The 25,286-nt window shown below is 37.4% G+C and overlaps 1 protein-coding gene across 1 annotated transcript in view; it reads left to right on the plus strand.

Moving 5' to 3' along the window:
• The first annotated feature begins 2,335 nt into the window (after positions 1-2,335).
• Positions 2,336-25,286, plus strand: part of LGR5 (leucine-rich repeat containing G protein-coupled receptor 5) — a 51,482-nt gene continuing 28,531 nt past the window's right edge. The window contains exons 1-3 of the mRNA XM_010194729.1: positions 2,336-2,424; positions 16,811-16,882; positions 18,506-18,577. Of these exons, the coding sequence (XP_010193031.1) occupies positions 2,363-2,424; positions 16,811-16,882; positions 18,506-18,577 (206 nt within the window). The 5' untranslated portion in view covers positions 2,336-2,362. The remainder of the gene's footprint in view (positions 2,425-16,810; positions 16,883-18,505; positions 18,578-25,286) is intronic.

A 25,286-nucleotide genomic window follows, 5' to 3' on the forward strand; every position in this document is an offset into this window, starting at 1 on the left:
TGGTTGGACTCAATGATCTTAAGGGTCTTTTCCAACCTAAATGAGTCTGTGGTTCTGTGAAATATACATAGGTAATGTTTTGTAGTTCTGTTGCACAAAACTATCTTTGTACTTTGTGTTCCCAGAAAAGAATAATATGCAATAAAAGGGACCTGTCTAACAGAATGAGATTATTTAACTGGTAGGCTTAAAAAGAGCTAGCAATTGCTTCAGTGTAGACTGGGAAAAAGAAGAGGTTCTTCTCCATCATATGATACGGAGCATGTACTTTACCACATTAGTGGAGTCCAAAAAGGAGACTAGGACATTGGACTTCACTGTTGGTAAGTCCACTTCTGGGGTCTAAAGATGTTTTTAAGAAAAGTGCATGTATTCTTGTTTTTCTCATAGTGCATCAAAATACGTAATGAAAGCCAACTTCTCTTATTCTGTTCCTCTTAAGATACTAGGATCTGGTCTGTAAGCTATTTGTGACTGGTGTAATCATGGAGTCCTGTGGGTGACACAAGCAGAAAAGTGCTGCCTACTACCAAGAGAAATTAATGTGCTAGAAAAGTAGGCTTCAGGTTTCTGTGGTCAGCCAGAGATCTGGTTAATGCTGGTTTTGTAGAATGCCCTAAGAATATGTCTATCTGAAGATAAATCACTCCCATCTTCCATCAAGACTGGCTTTTTAAGTCTAAAATGTGATTTGATACGTTTACAAAAACCCATTAAGATGTGTTGAAAATCTCACAATCAAAATGATACTGTTAAAATATTTGGTTTATCTTAATATTCAGTAGTATATGATTCGCTGCCTGGATGAGTTTTTATTTTGCCAAATGAATCCATGGTTTTGTTCCTTTGCCAGAATAAATCCTTTGAGCCTTTATCGAAGTGAAAGGGTAATAACCTGCTAAACGGTATGAAAGAATTAGGCGATAAAGTATTACAGTAAAGAATGAATTTAAGTACACAGTTCTCAAATTATACCTTGATTTTAAGTGAATACAGAGACCTTACCCAACAGTGATTTGATAATTGTTGTAAAGTATTAACACATTTTCTTTATTTCAAAACATCTACATGAAGTGTATTTTTAAATTATACATTTTAAAATTCAGCAAAAGATCAAACATCGAAATTAACTATGCTGACTAAAAGCATATATTCTGTAATGTGAAACAGGCTGTGAGTAATAGGAACTAGATGGAATAGGAATAGGATGTCTACCCACCAAAGTACAGATAACTGATTTACCTTGTAAGCTCTCAACAGCTGGAAGAAATAAATTTATCTAAATACTAACCAAAGTAGCTGGAAACTATAAGCACCACTACAAATTTGTATAAATTTTAAGTTTTAAATTATCACATAATGTTTGCATAATAAATGCAGGTCTCTGATATTTTTATTTTAACAGTCTACAGGAATTTTGATATAGTTGTGTAAGTCCTATCTACCACATAGAATTTTATTATGCAGTCTGTTTATAGTTTTTATACTTAATGCACAGCAATTATAATGATACTGTGGGGCATGGGGAAGACAATGAAAAACAAGGGCAGAGCATGTTAAGAATAAAACATATGAAATTTAGCCTTAAAACATAGCTTGAATGAGCTCTGACAGAGCTGATATGGCTGGTTGTTTCCTGTGCCAGGAACTACCGTGGAACCCCACCAGGAAGTGTGTTACAGAGCAGGATCACATTACACCCTTGTTTTATGGTTCATTTCACTTATTTAATGCAATTTGAGAACCTGCAAAAAAAAGAGCACTCTAAAAAGTGTATGTTTAGTATTTGAAAATATGTAATTTCTTTGACTCAAGTAAGTTGGGTTTTGGGGACAACTAATGTGCTAATGCAAGGCAAGGCAAAACAGTATGACCATGCAACAGGTTGTATAGCAAAGGCGAAATGTTTACATACTCATGAAATGTAAAGAATGATGCCATTTATATCTGTCCGCTTTTGCTGGTTTACTTTAGTATACCAACAGTGTGCTACAACAACGAAAATCATAGTAGTTTTCCTTTACTACTCCAACTAAATTTTAATACAGTACAGCGGTTTATTAAAATTATGTAGACTAAAAGCGTTGTTTAGTGTTCCATCTGATTTATAGAGCGTGGTAAAACATTCCAAAATCTTTGGAAAGAAGGAACGTGCTACAGCCTGTATTTGGTTTGACAAAGCTATGTTCATACGAAAGAAGAGTGTTTAACATGCTAAAGAGATAATGATTCATCAGTTCTGGCAGAGGAACTAATTTTTGTTAATGTAGTACTTAAAAATGTGTGGAATGAGCAGCTGGATACCACAGTTGTGGCGTGCCATATTAAGTCTCTGTCTGTTTTCCCCTACAGTGATCTCAGTATGAACAACATTACTAAGCTGCCCTCAAACCCCGTGCACAATCTCCGCTTCCTGGAAGAGCTGTAAGTATCATTGTGTCCTTGATGGGCATAGTCAGCACTAGACACATTCCTGTGTTTGTCTCTCATACTTACTGTGGGAACCAGATAAAACGGTGCAGGAAAGCTGTCAGCCTGACACTTTTGGCACATGCGGAAACACTTAGTTGAAAAAAAAAACCCAAACCCGATTGCTTGTGATTCTGGAAATGAACTTATAAAAGAGTTACCGTGAGGCTACAACTTTTCTAAGCAAAGACAGAGCCAAACAAATTAAAATTTTTAAACAAGGGCTGTTTAAAAGAGCTGGATTGCTTTTTGGAAATAGTTAAGCAGCAGGATATTAAAAGTTTGAATACTGGCTCATGTTTATTAAAATCGCAACTAAAGCCATAATCAAAACCAAAACCTGCTGCCTTATTCTGACTGTGTCAAGGACAATTGAGTGCACATTTCATAGTATCAAATCTTCTTGTCCTAATCACTTTTAATTACTGTTTCCTTACATTTAGCATCCCTGAAGGCTGACTGTAAAATGCGGAATCCTGCTAGAAGCTTAGTTACGCTACCTAGTATATTCACTGAGGGGAAAAAGTACACTGCAAAAACTAGCTAATCAAGCACAACATCAAAAGAGGAATGCTGGTTTGAAGTGGTGGTGACTAACCAAAAGTGAAAAGTATTGTGCATTCATGAGACCTGGATTTGGCAGTGACCCTAGTTATAATGGCCCAGGCTTAAAAGAAAAGTTAGGTTCCTGAGGAGTGATGGAGACTCTGTAACTGATGCACCATCAGTCTTGTGGGAAAACGCTGACACCTGCATTTGCATGAGTACCTCTAAAAACTGATTAAAAGAATTGTCTAGCCTCTTATGAAATGTGGTTTATAAGCTTTAAAAAGGGAAAGCCTCTTTTTTATCAAAAGTTTAACTGCTAACATATCATTAAACCCATGTAAGATATGCAAAGTCATGGTGCCACCCTTCATGCAAAGTCATGGTCTACTTCAAGCTATGAAATGTGTAGAGTCATCTGCAATTTAGGTGGGTATTGCACTGAAAAATTTTGGTGTCATTGTTAATGCTCATTTGAATTTGCCACCCGGTCTTTCCAGCTGGCATCCATGAAAAAAAAAAAATCCATTTTGGTAGTGCTAACTTTGAACAATACCCTATTTGCAAGGGGATTTTCCTTTCTTGCCTTGTTATTGTTACTGGCAGTATTTGTATTTAGAAGGCATTATTTCTTTTAATTCTCTCTCTTCCTTTATTTCTTTTCTTTGGTTATCATTGTCTGTATTGTTGGTGGTGCAACTTTCAAATAACCTACAGATATGGACATAACAAGGAGGGATGTCACACAAATGTTAAGAGTATCCGGTGCATATGAAGTGAATCATGTAACAGAAACCCTGCTTGCAGATCTTTGCATCATGTTCATGTTTGCTTGTCCAATCTCCTGCCAACTGTAATAACCCTACTGGAAGCTTCCAATCCAATGATTTCTCTCCACTCATTAAGGAAAAGAAGAACAAAAGTTTGGGCTTTTCCTGAAAGGAAATTCTGATACATGATGCCAAGTTACCCTCGCTCTTTCATTTTACAGTCCAAAGTCAGATGACCCAAATAGTGAGACATATGCCACTGGTTGAGAACTGTTCTATTTCATCTTCCTGATCAAGACCTTTGAAAGTGTTCTTACCTTATTCTTTTACTGAGCCTACTTTTTCCACTGGAAACATTAAACTGTTATCCTTATAACCTTCTGTTCCAAATTAAATAATTCCACTCCTTCATTGCTGGGAATACCAGAAAAAGTTATTTCTTTATTATGTTATGTTTTACATTTACACAGTCAGCTCCTCCATTCGTTTCAGACAAGCCGATCATTTCCATTTTCTATTAATTCTGATGCTGTTTTGTGAAATCGTTCCAGTTTGTATTTACTTTTCAAATAAGAATAGAAAGCTGAAAGCTTTGAGGAGGTAAGGCAACTGATTACTTCTTAATGTAGATTCAAACCCATTGTGCTGAGGAACTCTGTGGTGTTCAGAGGCATGTAATATAATTCAGTCTAGCATTACATAGATGAAATGTATAGACAATGGAAAGGGAACTGAATATTAAATTTTGAAGTAGAGGGTAATGGCCATTGTAGTTCCCATACTCCCCTTATGCTCATTTCTGAGCAGTGATTGTGCATATGAAAATTATTTTGCCCATCCAGGCATTGCCACATGATATCTATTCCCAGCTTACCTGGAAATTCTGTGTTCTGTTTATGTGGCTCAGTTAAAGGGGACTATTGCAAAATAAAACTTGGCCCATAATGCAGACATTGTAAAAATAAGATTTTATGAGGTCTTTAGACCAAAGCAATGTTTTCATGAAATGCATCTTAGAAATGTCTATCTGCTCTTTGAAATACAACAACAGCAGGAGCTTAAAATACATATTTAGAGTTTTTTAGTGCTGAAAAAAAATGTTACTAATCCCTTTATTAGAGAGGCCTAATTCAAAATCTGATAAAAGCTAGCAATTGTTCCACTGAGTTTTAGCTTAGATGTTATGTGTGGTTTGGCAATACTGGTAAGTCATTACCCCAGAAGAACTGATATTTTAATAAGGCAGTTAAACCAATTGTTTTGACTCCAAAGCAAGGATCTGTTCATCCAGTTCTGACCTTCTAGGCTGTCCCAACCAAGGTTAGACACCTCTGCAAGCAGAATTCTCACAATCCTGATGATCATGTCTGGTATTTATCCTTAACCAAAGACTTCAATCACTGAAGTACAGCATATTGAAACTATGCTGTATTTTTGAGGTGCATGTTCCTCCAAAAATTTTTGAAAACATTGTGATACTTTGAAAACTGAACTGTTCTAGTTCCTAAAAAGTTTAGTTTTGAGCAAGATCTTTTATTTGTGAAAATGATGGGCCTTTCAGTCCTAATTTTGTCTTAAAGTGCACATGATGGAACTCCCACCCAGAAAGATAGAGGCTTCAGCTGCTTGATTATCAGTAAGTTGCTCTGCATGAACTTGTACAATATCATTAAGTCAAATTCTTTATTATAAATTCAAAATAACTGCAGATATTTATCAGTATGACTGAATGAAAGACTCAATCTCATGTGGAGTATTTCTAGACATATTATTCTACAAGATGTGTAAAATGCCCATATTAATAGAGCAGTAAGCTAGAGTAACACATAGAAAAAAAGATTTTTTAAAAAATGTAAATAATTATCTAGGGTGGGACTCTTAAGCATTTAGCAGGCAACTACATCTGAGTGTAGAGGTATCATTCTGTGATTACTAACACTTCAAAGCAGTGCCTGCAACTATTTTATTTTATAAATTAATGTCTCAATGAAGAGTGAGGAAGAAGGCCAATAATAATTTAAAACTATTTGAATCAGATCTAGCTACAAGTATTTCCAACTATATATATCTCCACACATACATACATATGAATGTACGTAAATATATGCATTTACACACACACATGCACATATATAAGGCTTTCATTTTAATTTTAAACATGGTAACACTCCACAGATAAGCAAAACTCCAAGTGATTTTCAGTACATTGCTATTTTTCAGCAACTTAAAATAGGTGTATTAGTAAAACAACACCAAATGACTGTTTTATAACAATTATTTTACCTACAGAGTAAGACAGTTCCGAATAACTTTGATTTCACAAAATCAAGCAACAAAGCCACCTTAAATTAGTTGCAACCTACATACAGGTGCAAGAAAGTTTACTGACACCATGTTATTTCTTAAAATAACCTTGAAGAGAATTAAAAGTGTTTACAAAGTTATTCAAATTGATCATGGTATTATTACAGTGGTTACTCAGGCAGAAGTGTCTTTAAAAGTGCATTTTACTGCAATACCGATATGCAGAATTACAAATACAATACAAAACAGACGTATTATGTGAATCTCAGCATAATTTGTGTGGAAACCCCTTTACATTGCAGAAGTGGTCAAGAGGCCACTGTATAGTGAAAATGAAGTTCTAAATTACCAGGCACAATCCATTACCATCTGTTCTTGTTTATTGTTTTCCCATTACTCCTCTCTCTGTTTGCTCTTTCTACCTATAAAGAGGTTTTCAAAGCTGTTAATGGGAATTAGGTGGTCTTTTCCCCACTGACTTTCCACAGTGAGACTGAGCTCTCTGGTCATTTACATCTTTGAAAACTGAGAGGTCTTGTACAGCCTTTATTTTTGTGCTGGTGTGGGCTCATTGTGGCTAGCACTGAAAACTCATTCTGTACTTTTTACTATTCTGCAAGCAAGTAGAAAACATGAAAATGCTGCAGCCATAGTCTAAAACTTTTTGGAGAAAGTGGCAATCTTGTAATTTACTTCAACAATCTTTGTATAGGATGCTTAAATACAGAAATCTTACCCAATGATTAATCTGCATCGATTTAAAAACCTCCAAGGCAAAAAAATCAAAAATACCTGCAGCTGTCATGCACAACAACAGTAACAATAGAGTATAATCTAGTGGTCTCAAACTGTCCACACATGCTTCCTTCTGACGTCACTTAAAAACCAGTTTTACAGTTCTTGCACTGCAGGTTTTAGTGGAGCCGTTCCTGGTGGAAATTGGCTTGTGTCACCTCCCTCAGCTCAAGTTTCAACAACTTTCACTGCTAAGTGACTTGTGGTCTCATAGGTAGTTTCAGAGCTGCACGTAAGTTGTGAATTCAGTTTCTTTATGTGAATTGTGAATTTGGTTTCTTCACTTCATGCCTGCATGCATGTAGAGGCGATATGTTCAGACTATGTTCAATATATGGTGTTTGTCAGTGAGGAGTACCTGTCACTAGCCAGGCAAGCAGCCCATGGCATATTGTAAATTCTGTTGCCATAAGACAGACTTTGTTAATAACTCAGGGCTGTGGCTTCTCAACTTTGCTTTAATACAGCCAGGGATGCACTCAAAGTCCTGACAGAGGGAAGCGCATTAACCATATATTGGTAAAAACAGTGAGATACTTCTCTAGTTATCCCTTTGGAAGCAATTATGGTAGTTTTCTCCACTATTTTTTTGCTTACGCAGTTAATTTGATTTACTAAACCAGAACAAACCCAAATTCAGAAGATTCTTGCTATACAGGATAACAGCTTATAACCTTTACAGTCACAAAGAAAGGGCCCTGATGTTCTGGAGCTGTCACCGCTTTTCTTGCTCTCCCTTTAATGCCACCAAAGCAAGTAACAACAAAGAACTCTTCTATGTTGGATGTGTCAGCCTGGCACTCTCCAAACTTACCTTTTTGCTGTCTTATCAAGAATGACAAGATGAGGAACAAAAAAACATCAGAGCAAATGCTTTACAAAATTAGAGCTGCCTACATTGCTTATTGAATAGTTTGTGCTGACAGACAATTATTCTGGAAAAGTTAATGCAAATTGCACGGAGCAGCCTTAACACTGGCACTGCTGTGCATTTGTGGTGTAAAGGGGCAGAAGGGGAGAAGGTGTCAGAATGAAGAAAATAAAAGAGAAGTGAAAATAGTAAGATATGCCTATGAGCAGAAACAAGAAACTTTGTCAGTGCTGCTGCATTACTCTTACTGAGCTCATGTTGAAGTTTAATTTTGGCTTTTAGATTTTAAATGCTTTCTGGAACTTGTAATTTATTATCCAGAAATATTAATTAGGAACTAGTTTAGAATATTAAAAAAAAAGTCATAGGAAGAGCTTTTTATGTTTTGCAATCAATACAGATAGTGAAATTATACTTAATTAAGCTCGTGAAATGATGCTTTATATCTGCGTTTAAACGTGCTATATATCTGTAGATCCTGGGGCAGGATTTTAATTTAAGTCATACACATTCTGTGTGTAATGCAGTAGCAAGTAGGCAGAAATAATTTTCTTTTCTGCCAGTGGAAGTTCAGTCTGTTTGTAGACTGCTTGATTTCAGTGCAGTAAACACTTCTGATACTTACACTGTTCAATATTCCACTTGCTTAGGATTATGGGTAATTCATTCAGCCAGTATCCCATTTATATCTAATAGGTTCACAAGCACAATAAAAGCAACTTCTTCTCTCCAAGTTGTTTTTTTGAGTTTCCAAACAAGAGTAGCAGTAATTTCTCCAGTAATTCTTCAGTGTTGCTTCTTTTACCACCCAGGGAATGCTAGTAAACTCAAAACCTGGTTCCACACAGTTTGTGTCCTTTGCCTATCACACGGGAATAACATAAAAGTTAACATGCTTTTCATTATGGATAGTTTTATTATGTTGTGTTGTACTGCAGTACACTTCAGCCAATTCCTGTTATTAATGATTATTAGTAGTTCTTATGCTTTCTAGTGGCACTGGCACTCCTAGGATAAAGCCAGAACCAGCATCAGAGTTGTAAATGACACTTTGAAGACCCAGCCTAGGAAGTGTGATGCCTGTGAGCCACCATTTGTTGCTCCATCTTGCTGTAACATTTAAACACTGAGAAAGGAATTTTAACAAATTTAAGATTGTTCTGGGAGCAGTGATTTGGTGGCAGCATTCTTCAAACACAGAAGTGAAGTTTTGTTTCTTACTGGTTATATCCTTCAGATCTGATGCTGGGAATCAGCATATTTCCTGACTGATGTTGAAGCGCCTTAAAACAGTAGGCCTTGCTGCAGCCAGAAGGCATGTACCTGGCTGGCTGCTTAGCAGAAGGGCCCTGCTGGAGCCCTGTAGAAGGCAAAAAGAGCAAAACAGCTTGTTCTCAGCACTGGCCATGGCCAGCTTCACGAACAGAGAGATCAGTTGTCTTTAGCAATTATTGGATCACACTTATGCCAGGTGCGGAAAGAGTCTCTGCCTTTTATAAGTGGAGAAAGAAATAGTACGTTTTAGACCATATCCTTAGCTGACAAAAATCTGTGATCTGTTTTATCAAAGCCAGCTCAGGATCAAATACACGCTGATTTCATTCCAACTGCTTGAGGTCAGTTGGATTTATTCCAGTTTACACCCTATGAGAATTTGGCATATGCATTTTAAAAGGCAATTAGGCCCTAAAGCAAGAGCAGACTATGTTATGTTTGAATTTCCAACTAAACTGTAAGTAGCAATAAATATAATATACTGCACAATTACGACTTGCACACTCCCCTTTTTTAAAGAGATTATCTTTTCGTTTTCTTCTTTGATCTCTCTGAGAATCAGATTTTTTAGTATATCATTTGACCCACATTTCTTTTTATATTACTATAATGATTACAGTTTTAATTAATGTGACAGATTGAAACATTTAAAAGATAATTAAAACAGAGTCACACTTAAATTCCTAGTCTCACAAAGTAATTCCTCAAAAACATTTTGAAAGATAAATGCTGATATAATCCATTAATTAATAATTAATACAGTAATTAATCACCCATTAATTCATACATTTATATGGCATTGGCCCAAGAATAATCACTAATAAATATAAATTAAATTCATCTCTTGAAATTTTAGTTGAGTTTGGGTAAGTGCTTGATGAGTATCCATCTTGTCAAAGCTTTTTTGATGTAAGAAGCAAGAACATTTTGTGTTACCTATTTATAGATTTATATATAAGCTGAAGAAATTGTGGTCATAGAAATATTTAAATTATGTATTGGCTACATATTTATATAGTTGGACTAAATATATGTGGAGCTGTGTGTTTGTGCATCTTTGATTAAGTTTGACTGGAAACAAAATTGAAACAAAATAATTCTTCCTTGAACAGAGGCATTTTTATATCCAGAACAAGTTGTTTTAGAAAAAGATTTGGAAATGTATGTTTTTCTGTTATAGTTCCGTGTTGTTGCTTCACAGACAGCCATTTCCTTTGTTAGAAATGGAGATAATAGTTTTAGGACTGGTACTAGTGCTATTGGTACAATTCCTCAAAGAAGAGGTAAATTACTGGCAAAGACCATACTGAGGTAGGATGCAAATAGGAGTCCTATTTATACTTGTGTCAGCACAAATTTTTCCAGAGACATCAATGAGACTAGGATTTCACCACGGATCTCTATCAGTTATTCTGAACAATTACAGCAGTTGAAGAGGCGGATCAGGCTTTTAAGAAAGAAGTTTCAAATTACAAAAGAGAATTTCTTATCTCTGCCCAAGGTATAAAAGAAACAATTCACGTTTACATGAATTTTAATGGAGTATTCTGCATGGCATACTAGTGCTTTAGCACCAAATTCAGGAAAGTTAATACCACTTGGCAGGAGAACTGTCCCACCTGTTGAGGCTTTTCCCTGTCTTGGGCCTTTGGTACTTTCAATTTCTATTCAGAAAAGCAAAGATTTTTTTCACCAGTCTCTAGGTTCTTCTATATAATTCCTGGTCAATTTTCTGTCTGGAGGGTCTGTTAGTTGTAGTAAGTAATGTAGCAAATAAGGAATGAAACATCTGTTTTTGAAGAAAACAGTCAAATATAAAGCTGACTGAGTTGTTACATTATTGATGTTAACCTACTCATCTTTAATATACCCACACACATACATATATAACCAAATTAATGATAGCATTCTTTTAGCATGTGCAGTCTTCGCTCTCCTTCCTTAAATAAAATCAGCAAACTAGTTAGTGAACAGAAGTAAAATGCAGAGTCAAAGGGACATCAAGGCAAGATAGTAGCTCATTAAATTATTTTTTTAAAAATCCCTCAGTATGTTTGCACAGTTGAAGGATGATTTCAGATTGCACTCGCAATTACATTCTGTATTGCAGTACATGTGGACTGATTAAATGTAATGCAACACAAGTGATGCAATGATATATAACAGAATCTGTTTTAAAGGGCATGCATTGGCACTAGTCTGGAAACATGAAGTCAGTCTGGTATTGCTATTGTAGTTAACTGGCATAATAATGATAGTTCAATATGTTTATCATAAATTTGAGTGTAATGCAGTTCTACTTTATCTGATCTGAAATAGAATTACAACATATTTCACTGGCTTTTCACTTCATAACAGTGGAGCTTGACTTTTTACACTGCTTATTCCTGTCACATGTTGAGCCACACCAAGATCCAGAGTGCTGTCTATTCTCCTACATTTCAGCACCTTGCAAGATTTGATCAGTAACTTGTTCCAGAAAATTCCATTGTGCTAATCCTGTTGGAACACGGCATGAATATTAATTAATGTATATGTATGCTTTTTCCCAAGGTGACTAATATCTTCCTTTCATGTCTGTCCTATAGGTTTGATATTACTAGATTTTGAAATGAACTTTACAGGTGCTTGTTCAGCACTTGCTGGCCTAGATCTTACTCAAGGAAAGAAGAAAAGCAGCCACTACCCATGTCATATTGTCACTATCTGCTGTAGACAGTGAATGGCAGCTGGGTTAGAATTGCCACAGCTTCATTCCGCAGTCAGTAGAGGTGTTTTCTTTATTAAATGACACAGTTGATTAGCTATAGAGAGAAGACTTCTTAGTGGTTCAAGTCTACCTTCCATCCCAGCAGGTAATGAGGAGACTTTTGGTACCAGGCAAGGCTTGTCATGATGCAGAGTACTTCCACGCACAAAGCAGTTTTGAGTTGGCAAAGAAAAATTAATGTACTAGAAAAGAAAGGAAAGGAAATAGCTGACTGTTCAGTCACAACTTCATGTTCATTTGCTTCTTCCTGAGGAATGAAGTTGTTCTTTTCAAACACAAGCAACAATCAAAGGAAAACAGAAAAAGTTTCTGATCATTTTCAGAGCTTTCTGTGGGTGTCTCATTACTGTGTTGTCTTTGGGAATGTTCTCCTGACTTGGTAACCACAATTTCTCAGAACTATGACACTGCAGGAGAGGTTGGAATACGCCAAAGCGGTAAACAGATGGAGAGCACTCAGAGGAGACCCAGATACACTTTTTCTTAAATCTCACCATAGACCATGAACCTGACCTGCAACACTGCAGCTATTCCAAAAGTGAGAAGAGGCTGCCAGCTGGGCCAAACTACATTTAAAGATATTTTATAAATTGCTGCGCTTTGAAAGTATGGAGGCAACATGCTTTTCTCTTAGTTCATTTATTTTGCAGCTTTTAGAAAGAAACATGCAGTAGGATAAAAACTTAGTCTATGCTTAAGCCCAAAGTATCCTACTATCTTGATTCCAACAGTGGCAAGTAGCAGGTACTGAGGGAAGCATGTGGTAATGCTTCCCCATAAACTTTTCAGCCTTCATTAATTTGCAAGGTTATATGAAGCAGCATAAGTAACATATAGTTCTAAAATAATATAGCTCAAAAAATATGATCCAAAGTAGCTAATGCAGTGTACTTTTGATTACTTTTTCATTAAAGAGATGTGATGCATTTGAGCCTGAATGTACTTAATGAGATGTTTCTAAAATAATATCAGAAATGCTGGAAATAAAATAAATAACTTTTAGAAGTTGAAATTCAAAGTTTTTCAAACAATAGATGCCAGTCATTTGGTTATGTAAGTGCTATAAACAAGCTAGTTCATTCCTGCTCTCAGAAATCATTAACTAAATGCTGAACTATGGAGACAAATAGTATGTCCATCCTCATCTGTTCAGGGAAAGCAATATTTACCCATCCAGACTGAAATCACTACCCAAAGTCCATCCAAAGTTCAGTAAAATACTGGGCAGCTTCCCTCAAATAATTTAGGGTAATGGAAAACAAAATCTGTAGTGTCAACAAGGGGATTAATTTTCCCCAATGCCAAGACTGAGAATAGAAACACAGTAATAGCAAGAAAAACCCACAAGGAAGGCATTAAAAATGGTCAGGAACAAATAAGCCAAACTTAATGAGCTTTGCAGCGTGCCTTGAAGTACTGTGTGCTAGCATTCGTCCAAGAATATTGAAAGAATTAGACAATGATCCCAATGAATAATTTTTGCTGATTTTTACCAAATACCACAATACTGGCAAATTCCAAAGGGCTGGGAACATGCTACTGTTGTGCCAGGGTTCAGAAGTCATTTCATGGAGTGTCTTAGGAATAGATAGGTGGTTTGCCTGAAGTTGGTTCCACTGAAAATCATGAAGAGAGTGTCATGAGAAAGAGTTGAATATGGTGACTGAAAGTCACACAACAGACATAGTCCTCTACTGAAAAATGTAGGGCTATATGTGATAAGCATGTTCTTCTGCTGCATAAGCAGAGGAGTATCATATAAGATAGTATTAATCACTGCCTGCAAAATTAGTGAGAGCTCTTTCCAAACTGAAAGATATTCAAAGCAGAACTTCAAGACTGACCTGAGATGTGAAAAGCCTCACAGGGAGTAAATGCAGAAGTTGTGTCTACCAAAAAGAAGATTAACATATGGTTTCATCTGTCTAAACTGTTTGTACATGACATGTAATAATTGAGAAATTGTGATCTACAGGGAAAAGAAGCAATATATAAAACAAGGGTTGGAATCTGAAACAAAAAAAAATAGAGGGAAAAAATTACATCTCAGTTTAACAGTGCATGTAACTATCACTTGGAACAGCTCAGGAGCATGGCTCAGTATCCCTCACTTGCAACTGCTTCAGATGTTCCTTCAGATGCTTCAGATGTGCCTTCAGATGTTCCTCTGAAAGGTGTTGGAGCTGGGTCTATGTGCAGAGGTCAGGCTCTTAGGGTGGTATATCATGGGTCACCAGGTGACACAAATGGACCTGACAGTCAGCTTGACAACAGTGTACTCTGAAAAAACCTTCTCCTGAAGACAGAAAAACCTGGCCACAAAAGGAAACAGGGAAAAAAGTTCCATGGAAAAGTTTGAGCCATCAGAGACTAGCTCAAATACAGCCCAGTGCACTACAGTCTCACTAAAACCATCCTGAATGTCAGTGAGACATGTAGCATGTACACGCATAGGTGTGTCTCTGTGGTTAGGTATTTCTTTCTAAGTATATTATATATTACAGGTACCATAAAAATGTCTTTAAAATTATGACAGTCCATTTTCAAAAAATGCCAAACATGAAGGTTACCACAGAAAGCCATGATGATGCTCTGAAGCAGAGAAGAGTGAGTATTGCACATTGAAACAAAACTTTAAAGCTGTAGAGTGTCCCAATTAAATTGCCACATTCCTGCATTTGGAGTAGGGAGGAGCATGCTTGGTAATTGCCATAGTCCTTCTCCAGGAGCTCTTAAACAGGTCTGATTTTCCTAGCTAGCCCATTTTATGAAGAGTATTCCAGTTCAAACAGGCTGTGTGAGCAGGTAGTGTTTTTGGCAGTTTACACTGTGACAGTTATGAAACAACACAGCTGCTCTTTAGAAGGAATGGTGGCCTGAAAGAGCACCAGCTTGAGTCTTTAGACATGTGGATTTAGTTCTCTGCTCTTTATCAAGCTTTCCATATGACACTCAAAGCAGTAACTTACAGCTGTAAGTCAAAGTATCAATACCCGTACCTACTTTTTTTCCGGTAAAGTTTTGCAGACTCCTCACTTTCTGGTTCATGCCAGGCTCACTTCCAGACTTATGTCCAGTCACATCATAAAAATAACAGAGCAAAAGGGTGCTGTGGGGGTGAAGCAGTCTTTAGTCTTTCCAAAAAATAGTATCATAAACTGAAATCAGCATTAGATAGGTCCTGAGCCTCTACTAGTCAATGAACCACAAATGGCATTTACTTTCAAGGACTCAGTCTGGTGTGCCTAATCTAGCGCACACCTGCTTGATCCAGCAACAACCCTAAAGTCATTGCCATTTTCTTTCAAAATGAAAGCTGAAGCTGAAGAAGCCACTTACACACCTAAAAAAAATAGGTGCAGCCTGTGATGCCTTACCTTGGAGCAAGAGTGAGCCAGGTTTGGTTCACTCATCAGCCTGCAGGAATTCAGGTGCATGTGCCCAGTTCTCAGATGTCTGAACATCAGACTCCAGCATGCTCCAAAGTGAGAGACAAGCTCTGCAGCTTTGTCTGACACTGAGCGTGTCTGCAGAGCACAATTAAATTCATTGAACAGAGAGACTGAGCCACTTGCTTGGGAGTTACAGGTCATGTCGCTCAGCAGGTGTGTGTGTACAGGGAAGAGCCTTTTCTACAAATTGAAAATGCCTGAAAAGTCTTTGGAGCTGGGATCTGGAATCACGTTTTCTTTCTTCATGGCCCAATTTGTATTTTTATTTTCCGTATGAAAGAGATGTCTAAAGAGAAAGTGTGCTCAGGACCCTGTGGTTAGCTTGGGGCAACTAAACTCCAAAGGGAGACAACATTTAAATGCTGGATCTTTGGGATTGCACTCACAAGCACCTGGCCTTTTCCATTAACAGTATTGGCAACTCTGACGCCTACTTCAGTGCTGTAAGTTCCTCCCTGACAGCTTGGTGCCTAAGGCATTTTCTGGATCTAGTCCTGTGGTCTTTCCTAAGGGGCCAGAGGCCAAATCAAATATCAACTCTGTTATCGCATCAGCTGGTCTATGGTAACTGTCTGCAATTTTGGTATGTGATATCTTAGCTGATGGGAAATACCAATTCCACTTTGTCTGCAAACAGAAGTGGGTTTACATCATATCAACCTGCATTTGTTGCTAGCAAAGAGCAGACACTATGGCTTTACTGGCACGGAGTAGCTTGGCTGGGAATCTGAACCCTGCCAGTCGGTTTTCCAGCTAGGTTACAGGTATCATAGCACATTCATGCTGAGCTGCAATGTCAGGAGGCTAAATGAAAGATTCTCTGGAGTTGCACTGATGAGGAACATGGAAATGCCATTATTTCGCATCAAATACATGATCTCTTTCCTAGGCAGAAACCTTACAGAATGCAGTTTAGGCTTTTTTTCAGAATAACACACTTTGCAGAGGTATTTATTGTACTTACCTAGGTCTGTAAAATACTTTCAGGCATTCTGAGAAGGAAGATGGTTTAGAATAAGGAAAAAAAGCCCTGCCAATTTTAGCAAATACACTTTTTGCCAATTTATTACATGTCTGCTCACAGGGAAAACTGTGATTCCACTAGTACAGCAGTTTTATGTGTAGTTATTTTAAAATTAACTGTGGTCATTACTGTGTGGACATATTTTTATATTAGTGCAAATGAGTTAACTGTTCACAGATGTCATACATGCACAATTCCAAAAGTGCATGCCTGTAAATCCAGTCTTGTTTTAGTTGCTGAGATTGCTCTAGTCCTTAAAATGAACATGAAGAATTCAATGTGCATTCTAAACCATAAGTTCTAGTTGCAATGAAATTGCATTTTGTCTCAGTAAATCAACTGTACAGTTAAGGGCTTCCCTTTTTTTTTTTTTTCTTTTAAAAGTGTATCAATGACAAAACAAGGCTCTTAAACTACTGCCTCTGGCATCAGTTGCTCAAACATAGTGGTGTTGCACTTTTTAACAACCAAATTAATTCCACATGAAGAGAAAAAGTATTCACTCTTTCTCTTTTCCTTTTTCAAACTTTGCAGACGTCTTGCAGGAAATGGCTTGACATACATTCCTAAGGGAGCATTTGCCGGCCTTTTCAGTCTTAAAGTGCTGTAAGTAAACTGTGTGTTGTTTGATATATTTCTGATTTCCTAAATGCTCCAGGGAACTAATTAACCAGTGAAGTTTTGATCAAGTAAATTACATATTTTGATCAGCTCATTCTGAACAGTTTAATTGAAGTAAAGATACATATGAACATCATTAAAACTTTGGTTTTTTTCATATAGAAAATATCCTAAACACAAAGATTGGAAAACATTAATGTCATTCTAAAAATAACTTGCTCATCAAGTAAATGTCTCTGTACAGTATCAAAGGTAAAAATTGGTTCAGTTAATAGTTTCTCTAATTGTCTCAAAAGTTCTGATTTCAAGTCTAAAAATCGTAGTGAACTTTTCTTGATCACACAAAACTGAGAATAAATTGCCTTTTCCTTTTCTTGAGAGCCAGGGGGAAAAACCATTATTATAGAACACCATGTAATTTAAATGCAGTTCGTATTTCGTATCTTGTTCTTTGTCGTGTAATTGCTATAATATAAATAATAAAAATTATTACAAACTCCTGTATTATTTGGAGCAGTAAGAAAGTACATATAGTTACTAAAATTATTAGCAGATCACATCTCACAAGATTTATACTAGAGGGGATCTTTGCCTATGTAAAGTTCACAGAAGCTGTATTATTAGCAAGAACGCCAACCTCCTAGGCAGCATCAAGCCAAGCCAGATGCTACTGTAAGAGTATACAAAGCTCTACTGAAAAAATACATAAGTGGGAAAGAAGCATGAAGAGCTTCCCACTCCATCTACTCTTAAGTTGGCCATCTGTAGCTCTTGTTGGCCTAAGGAGATTTAGGCCTGCCAAAAATGATTTCATTTACAATGTCCCATTGAGTATGCCTTATTTTGAAGGCAGCATGTACTACTTCAGTTTTACCCACATAGAATCCTTTTATATATGTAGGAGTTGGTCCAAACAAGGATGTTAGGCGGTGTGAATGAAACCATACTGAAAGGGAGGAAAAGATTCCCTTGGAATGAAAAGTGATTTTTCAATCTTTGCAAGCTAAATGATGTGATATTTCAGAAAAGAGATTTATCAGGTCATTGCCAACAACCTCCCATTTGAGAAAATGTATTTCATTGGGAAAAAATTCAGCATTTTTACAGAGATAAAATTTTATTCAAACCTAGTCATAAACTCCTCATACAGCTAAAAGTTCTGTTTGCCATAGTAGTATTTTCCTGAGTAAGGATTTCAAGAGTCAGTCCTTCACAGCTTTATCCAAATAAGAAACTGAAGCACTTCAGAATGAAAACAAAATCAGTACATGAGGACGATTATTTTGCAATCACTGGAGGCAATTAGGAGCTCAAGCCCTGTTGAAAGCAAATTAGATTTATTCTTTTAACTTCCTCAGCTGCTTTGAAAATCCTGCTCAAAGCTGATGTGTACCTGTGAACAAAGCTAACATGCTACAGGTATTTGTTTGCTTTGAAGAGAACTGGCATTTGACAGCAGCAGGGGAACAAAGTATTTGTATAGCTTTCCTTTGTTTGTAATCTTGAAGTACAACCAGTACAAAGGAGGTAAGCTTGGAAGAAAATCTACAGTAGAAAGAAATTATCTTTGCTGTGTTGATTCTGGTTTTTTTGCTACTCAAAATGTAGGATGCTGCAGAATAACCAACTACGCCAGGTTCCTACTGAAGCACTCCAGAACTTGCGCAGCCTGCAGTCTCTGTGAGTATACTTGATAAATCAACTTATAACCTTGCATAAACAATAACATATGATTGCCTATTAATTACCTGTTAATATAGCTTAATAATATGGGGAATCAACTTTTTCTTTTAACTGTCTTTGAGCTGCTTTTCAAGAGAATTGTATGCTCAATTAAACATCAAAAGTGACGGATTTCATTTTGGTAATTTCATTACACCAGCAGCGTCTTTGCAGTGTTATAAACTGCTTCACCATCAGAGAAGACACTCCTTGCCCTACAATGCTTTCTGTCTGTCAAGAAGGATATAGTCCCTTGAGCACTGGTCTTTCCCATGGTTTCTTGTTAAGATTCTTTACAGGGGAAAAGAAAGAATCCCAAATTACTCCCTTGGGTTTTTTTTGTTTGGTGTTATTTTTTTAAGTTTTAAGCAGTATGGAAAACACTATTAACTTGTGAAACAAAATGTACAAGAGGATGCTTAATTATATTCTGTGCTTCAGGCAGGCCTCCATATTTATAGTTCTTGCTTGTGCCATGCTGACTCAGTCCACGAGCTTCAGTTTTAACAGAGCTCCTGCCAGAACTGCTAGACCAGGAGTGAGGACTGGCTGCTTCGTGGTATGAATGAAATTATTTTGATGTGCTTCTGCCCCGTAACATAGGATTGATTGTACCAAGTTTTGCTAAGAACTGACCTAGCCCAGTATCCAGTCTTCAACAGCAGATGCCTAAGGAAAACTAGAAGGTCAGGCAAAGAATATAATAATACATCTTTGGTAAACTGTCTCAGCTGCCGGAGATTTGCACGCAAGGATTCACTGAGCCTATTGTGGCTTCTTTGAATTTCATAGCTCTTACAGAATTTTCTTCTATGAATTTGTATGTTTGCTTTTTGAGCCACTGTAACACTCATGATATTTTGTGGCAGTCTACTGACTGGCTAGCCCTGTGTAGCATGGTGAAGTACCTTGTATTATTTACATGGAACTTCCCATCACATTAGATGTCCCCTAAGTGCCACATCAGGATAGAGTAGAAACAGCAATTCCTTATTGATGTACACCATGTTTTATAGACCTCTGTGGTATCTCCATTAGTCGTGTTTTTCAAATATAGACTGTTAAATTGTTTCTCATGTGGGAGCTGTTCCCTTCCTCTGGTCATCCTTGTCACTCTTACTGAACTTTTTTCAGTTCTTCTGTATTTGATTTGAGATATAACTCAAGGAGCATTCAGACCCACACAGCATGTTTGAAGTGTTTGCACACCTTGGATTTATAAAGGGGAATTATATTCGCTCTCCAACTCCCCAAACTTTGTTTTGCTTAGTTTTTTAACCTTTACTGAACAGTGAGCTGTTATTTTGATATGTATTGCAACTGCAGGACTCTTTCTAGCATGTTAGTAGCAACTCAAGAGTCTGTCCTGTAAAGTTTGAATTGCAGTTTCCCTAAGTGCCTCACTTGACATGTATCTATACCGAAATTCGTCTGCCGTGTTCTTGTTCAGTCAATTGAGCATTGTGAGTTCCTTCTGCTGCACTTGCATTTCATGTTTTGCAACCACAAGGCCTCTCTTGCTGTCTGTTGAGACTGCAGGACGCAGTAAATAGAGTATATTTCTGAATTATCCACAGAATTCCATTGTTGCCTGATACCAAAATAATTACTAAATTTTCTAAAGGATCTACTGATTTTGTATGTGCTTCATAAAATATCTAGATAATTAAAGATAGACAGACAGGTTCTCTGGACAGGGGAAAATGTCAGCTAACTCTTCTCTGTGCTTTAGTTGACCACCTTATATTTTCACAGAATTACTTTAAAATACAATTATTTTCCTAGAAAGTTCCAGGATCCAAATATGGAAGTCAATCTGGAAGTTCAAATAACTATCACAAAAAAATGTTGCTACAGTATGCAGTGATCACCAATGTCACTGGTAAAAGTCTACAATGACAAGGATAGAGTGAGCATCTGTACTGAGCTATCCAGTCTGGTTAGAGTTAAGGAGTATTGATTGAAAAATGTACTATGTTGAACGTGGTCTTCTTTTGTGTATAAAGAAGTTCCACCAGAAGGTTAACATCTTTTGCATACGTTCAATTCAGCCAAAATCTGAAGAACATAATTAATTAAATGAATTGATTTTCGGCAAAATTATATCATCTGTGTATAACTTGCCACTACACAGACACACATTATGCTGTATTTGGTACCAGGTTCTTATGTCCGTCCTGAACAACATTTACCTCCTTAATATACAAAGCATTCGTTAAGGTTTCTAAGGGTGAAACAGTCCTAAGAATTAATAATCTTATAATTGTTATTTGGTCAGTGCCTTTTTTCTTTATTGACCAGACACAGACTGAAATATCTCAGCCGTATACTTTTGAGGTTACAGTTCTTTCCTTTGATCTTTTAAAAAGTCATGAGAAAATGCTGGTCTAGTGACTATATTAGATTTTCTTTCTGCTAAACAAACAAAAAAAATCTTGCTGAGATCACATCACTCTATACACATTCTGAACCAAAACACGATAAGCCAAGCAAACAAGAGTTCCTTTGTTGCTCTGAAAGAGACTGTTGAATTTTCAGCCCAGTTTCTAAACAAAATGACAGTCTCACTCAGGCTTTGTTGCAAATATTTTTTTCCTTGAGTGAAGAAGTTGAAGAAGTAAACCAAACACAGTTTGTGCAATCTATGTAAAGGACCAATATTTTGTGACAGAATTAAAACAGAGGGAGAATAGGAGTGGTCAGTGGAAACATTCAGACAGCTGTGTAGCAGACCCAAGATGGAATGATACGGGTTTGTACAGAAAAGCTACTATCACCTGAAAGACGATCACCAGCAAAAGAGACCTCTTTGAGGAAAAGAAAACTATTATTCTTTTGTTTGCTTAAACGAGGTTGTGCCTGTCAGATAAAGGTGTGCACAGATTCAATTTCTTGTTTCATACAGCCTGGGAATTCTCTGTCCGCAAGGTGATTCTTGCATTGGTTTCTGATTTACAATAGGAATTATTTCTTGAAACCTTTGAAATAGCAGGAGTCTTTTCAAGAGTGTAATTAAGAGGTTAAAAGCCTTCACAAAAGTAATTCCTATAAGATAGCAGCTTCTTGTATTTATTACGTTTAACTATGCAGGTGGCATGGTTCCTGGAAGCCTCATTAACCCTTTGCTTTAGGTTAGTATAGAAGCTAAAAGCTGAAAACAGGTGACAGGACTCAAATCTCTGCCTTTCATGGTTTTACTCGGGAAAGGCAGTCATGTAGACGTGCAAGCCATACTAAATACCTTGCCAACTTAATTAATGTGAAGGGGATTATCTTAAAATCATTTTTATATAAGTAAACATATATAATTGTGATTGTGTACTTGCACAATGTATAGATATATATATGCACATACAAATTGTCCATGTTCACTCATAATGCACATTCATCACAAATTTTTGCAAAAAAACACTGTTTGTGGATGATATGCTCTCCATATTTTCTAGTTCCAGGCTCAAAAATTACAGTATAGGTATCTATATTGATAGATACATTAATCTATGTGAAATGGCCTGTGGCACACAGAACAAAAGCTGATGTACTGGAGGAACGAGCAACAGTTTCTTCCACTTTCTTGTCCAAGTTGTAATATTGCTGGCATGCAGAATGATGTGACAAGTTTGAGCGATAAGTGTTCATAAATTTATTAAGGCTTGACCTACCTCTAGAACAGATTGGTCTTCTTCAGACAGCAGACATTATTCAATAAATACTATAAAATGAGAAATGGGCACCAAAAAAAATAACCAAAAAACCCTAAGATTTGTGCATTTCATCTTCAACGGCAAAAATCTATGAGAAAACCTTTATACTGTTGCTTCAAACAAATGACAATATGGGATTTTCTGTCACTAAAGCAAAAAATAAGATTAAACAATATTAAAATCTTCTCAAAGACATTTTGTAAAAGTCTTTGTAGTTCGATAGTCAGCAGCAGTGACGTGCTACTTTGATCAATAAATGAGTTCAGCTTCCAGAGCTTGGACAATGATTGCATAGGACTCCAGTTCCATTTGTGGTAGGAGGATTTAAGGAAGTAACCAGAACACATTGATTTTGAGATGTGGTTTTGATCTCCAAGTTCAGCAGAACATCTTCAACATATTATGTGGGCTATAATTTTCCTCTGAAATCTAGCATGAATACAAATTATCTGGATTACTAGTCCTAACAATTCAAATGGTGTTTATTTCCGTGAAGCCAAAAATGTGATATGTCTGTAGGTACTACGATTGAAAGGGATGAACACACCATCACTGATGTGTCACAGCTTAGATCTTGGCAGCAGGGTTTGAAGTGTCACTTGAATGCTGTCTTCCCTGTTACTTACCTTGAGCAAATGTATTTCTTTAGAATCAACTACAAGCAGATACTCTCTGAATTTTGTGTTTCCCATGGCATCAATGTCTCCATTCTGCTTTTAAATCAAGAAGCCTTTTGGTGATTTTAAATACACCAATAGTATAGTCCAAAAACCTTTTACATATGTATATTGGTTTGCTTTTCAAATATAGTTATTAATTAACAGCTTGTTTTCTGTCCAACTTTTTCATTTAATGTATATATTTGTTTAAATAGGTCTCTTTTATGGTCTAGTGTAAAAGCTGCTAGGCATCTGACTCTTTCTGTCTTCTGAGCAAACTCAAAAGTGGGTTTTTTTATCACATTTGTAATGGACAGACAAATTTCTCAACCTCAGAAATGCTAGCCAAAAATCATCCTGCATGACTGAAGCCAGCTAGGATGTACACCATATGTGGGAGGAAGACAAGAAGCCACTGTTGGAGTGGTTAGCTCACACTAGATGTCCGAGGAAATCCTCTCAGGCACCATACAGCCACAGACTTGCTACAGCCAACCTAGCAAAGCAAACAGGGTGTCAAGAGTGCTCCCAGGCACCGACCATGACCGTCTGTCCTGCTGCACTGCCAGCAGGGTCCTTGGCACACTTTTGGCCTGTGCCAACTAACATTTGCCTGAACTGTGTCCGGGGACCATGTGGCAGTTTGCACGTCCCTGGGACCGTCCTTGGTAGGCGCTCTGCATACAGCCATCTCGTTTGGGAGGCTAGAAGAGGTCACTAGCATAGCACCGGCCACTCAGAGCCAGTTGGCTGCAGAACCTGGGATCGTTGCCAGCCGCACCAGATGAGCCAGTCTAGCTGCAGATTCCTGATCTGAGTCTGCAGCCAGGTTCCTAAGATAACCCAACAGCTCCTGCTGGACCCTACTTTTTCCCACCTGTAGGGATTGACGGGAACCAGTATCAGAGCCAGTCTTTGTATACAGACAGCATTGCAACTGGCTGTTTATGCTTTATGCAATGGCTAGCATCCTGGCTCTCTGTCTTGAATGCAGGTTTACCAAAACACCTGAGCAGCATGTTTGGCTATGAAGAGAAATGCTAAGGATTGAAACTCACAGAGCTGTGGAGACCTCCCCCTGTAAACCCACTGTCCCATGAGCAGCAGGGCAGAAATGAATGCTCCTAAAGTGTGACTTGTGACTTTTCTTTTTTGGTCTTGCTGTTATCACATGAGGTTCTCTGTATCAATCCTGTAGAAGCCCATACAAGGGCAGAGCTGAAAGTGAGCTGTGGGAACTGCTGTGCTGGTATGTTGTGATTAAGCTTTTACAATAGTCCTAGCATTTTCCCCTGTGGGCTGAAGGGGATATCCTGCATAAAGGGCCATGTTTGAAAAAACGTGGCTTACAATAGCCAGATATATTCTCATTATATCCACCTTTCAGTGCCAGTTTTGATGTCGCTTGCCATTACTTAACTAGGGTTTTAGCCCAACTCCTGTGAACAGCCTGTGAGGCTGCAGGTGACCCCTCCCTGCCAGTTGTACCCTCCTCGGACAGGCCCTGTCCCCAGACTCTGTCCGTCATTGCTCCGTACCTTGTGGAGAGGCTTGTCAGCAGCTCCCTGCACAACAGAGCCAGGTCAGGAGAGGAGCAAGGGAGTAGGAAAGGGAGGAGCGCATCCCTTCTTTAATCTGCCATATGCACTTACTTCTGTGCCTCCCCTGCCTGTTACATATAGCCCCTTTTCATTTGGTTTTACCTCTCCTACTTTAAACTTAAATGTCAGAGGAAAGGTTTTGTCCTTAATTTCTTTATCTGTCTTTGTGGCTTTGCTCTTCTGTGGTCCCTTTGTTGTATTCAGGCCCTCATCCGTTGTAAGAAGAGATAATCCATGTAATAGCTGTTATTTCAGAGGAGAGAATGACCTGGGAGAAATCTCTCTCCTGATCCCATATCTGTTTACAATTCTATATGAATATGCTCTTTTCATAATATATGCACATGGTTGTAACATTCGCAATATGTCACAGGAAACATCAATAGGATACAGTCTACATATCTCAAGCATTTACTTTGAAAGGTTTGGACATTTTAAGTGAGCTCATGGTGAATTTCATACTGGCTGCTTTATTTACATGCTGCCTATCAGGAGAGATCAAGCTTTTCTGTTTCCCTAAATTGGCTCTCTCTGGTGCATAATAGCAGCTTTCAAACTCACCACATGTTATCTATATATTTTCAAGTATAAATAGGGTCATGTTTGTGAGTTAATGGGTTTAGTTCTGGAAGTGCCAAAACTTTGATCAACACATGTAAAACAATTGGCTGAAAAAAATTTTGATCAATGCTTTATACATCAG

The sequence above is a fragment of the Mesitornis unicolor genome, unplaced genomic scaffold, assembly GCF_000695765.1.
Source record: "Mesitornis unicolor isolate BGI_N332 unplaced genomic scaffold, ASM69576v1 scaffold6151, whole genome shotgun sequence".
Lineage (NCBI taxonomy): Eukaryota > Metazoa > Chordata > Aves > Mesitornithiformes > Mesitornithidae > Mesitornis > Mesitornis unicolor.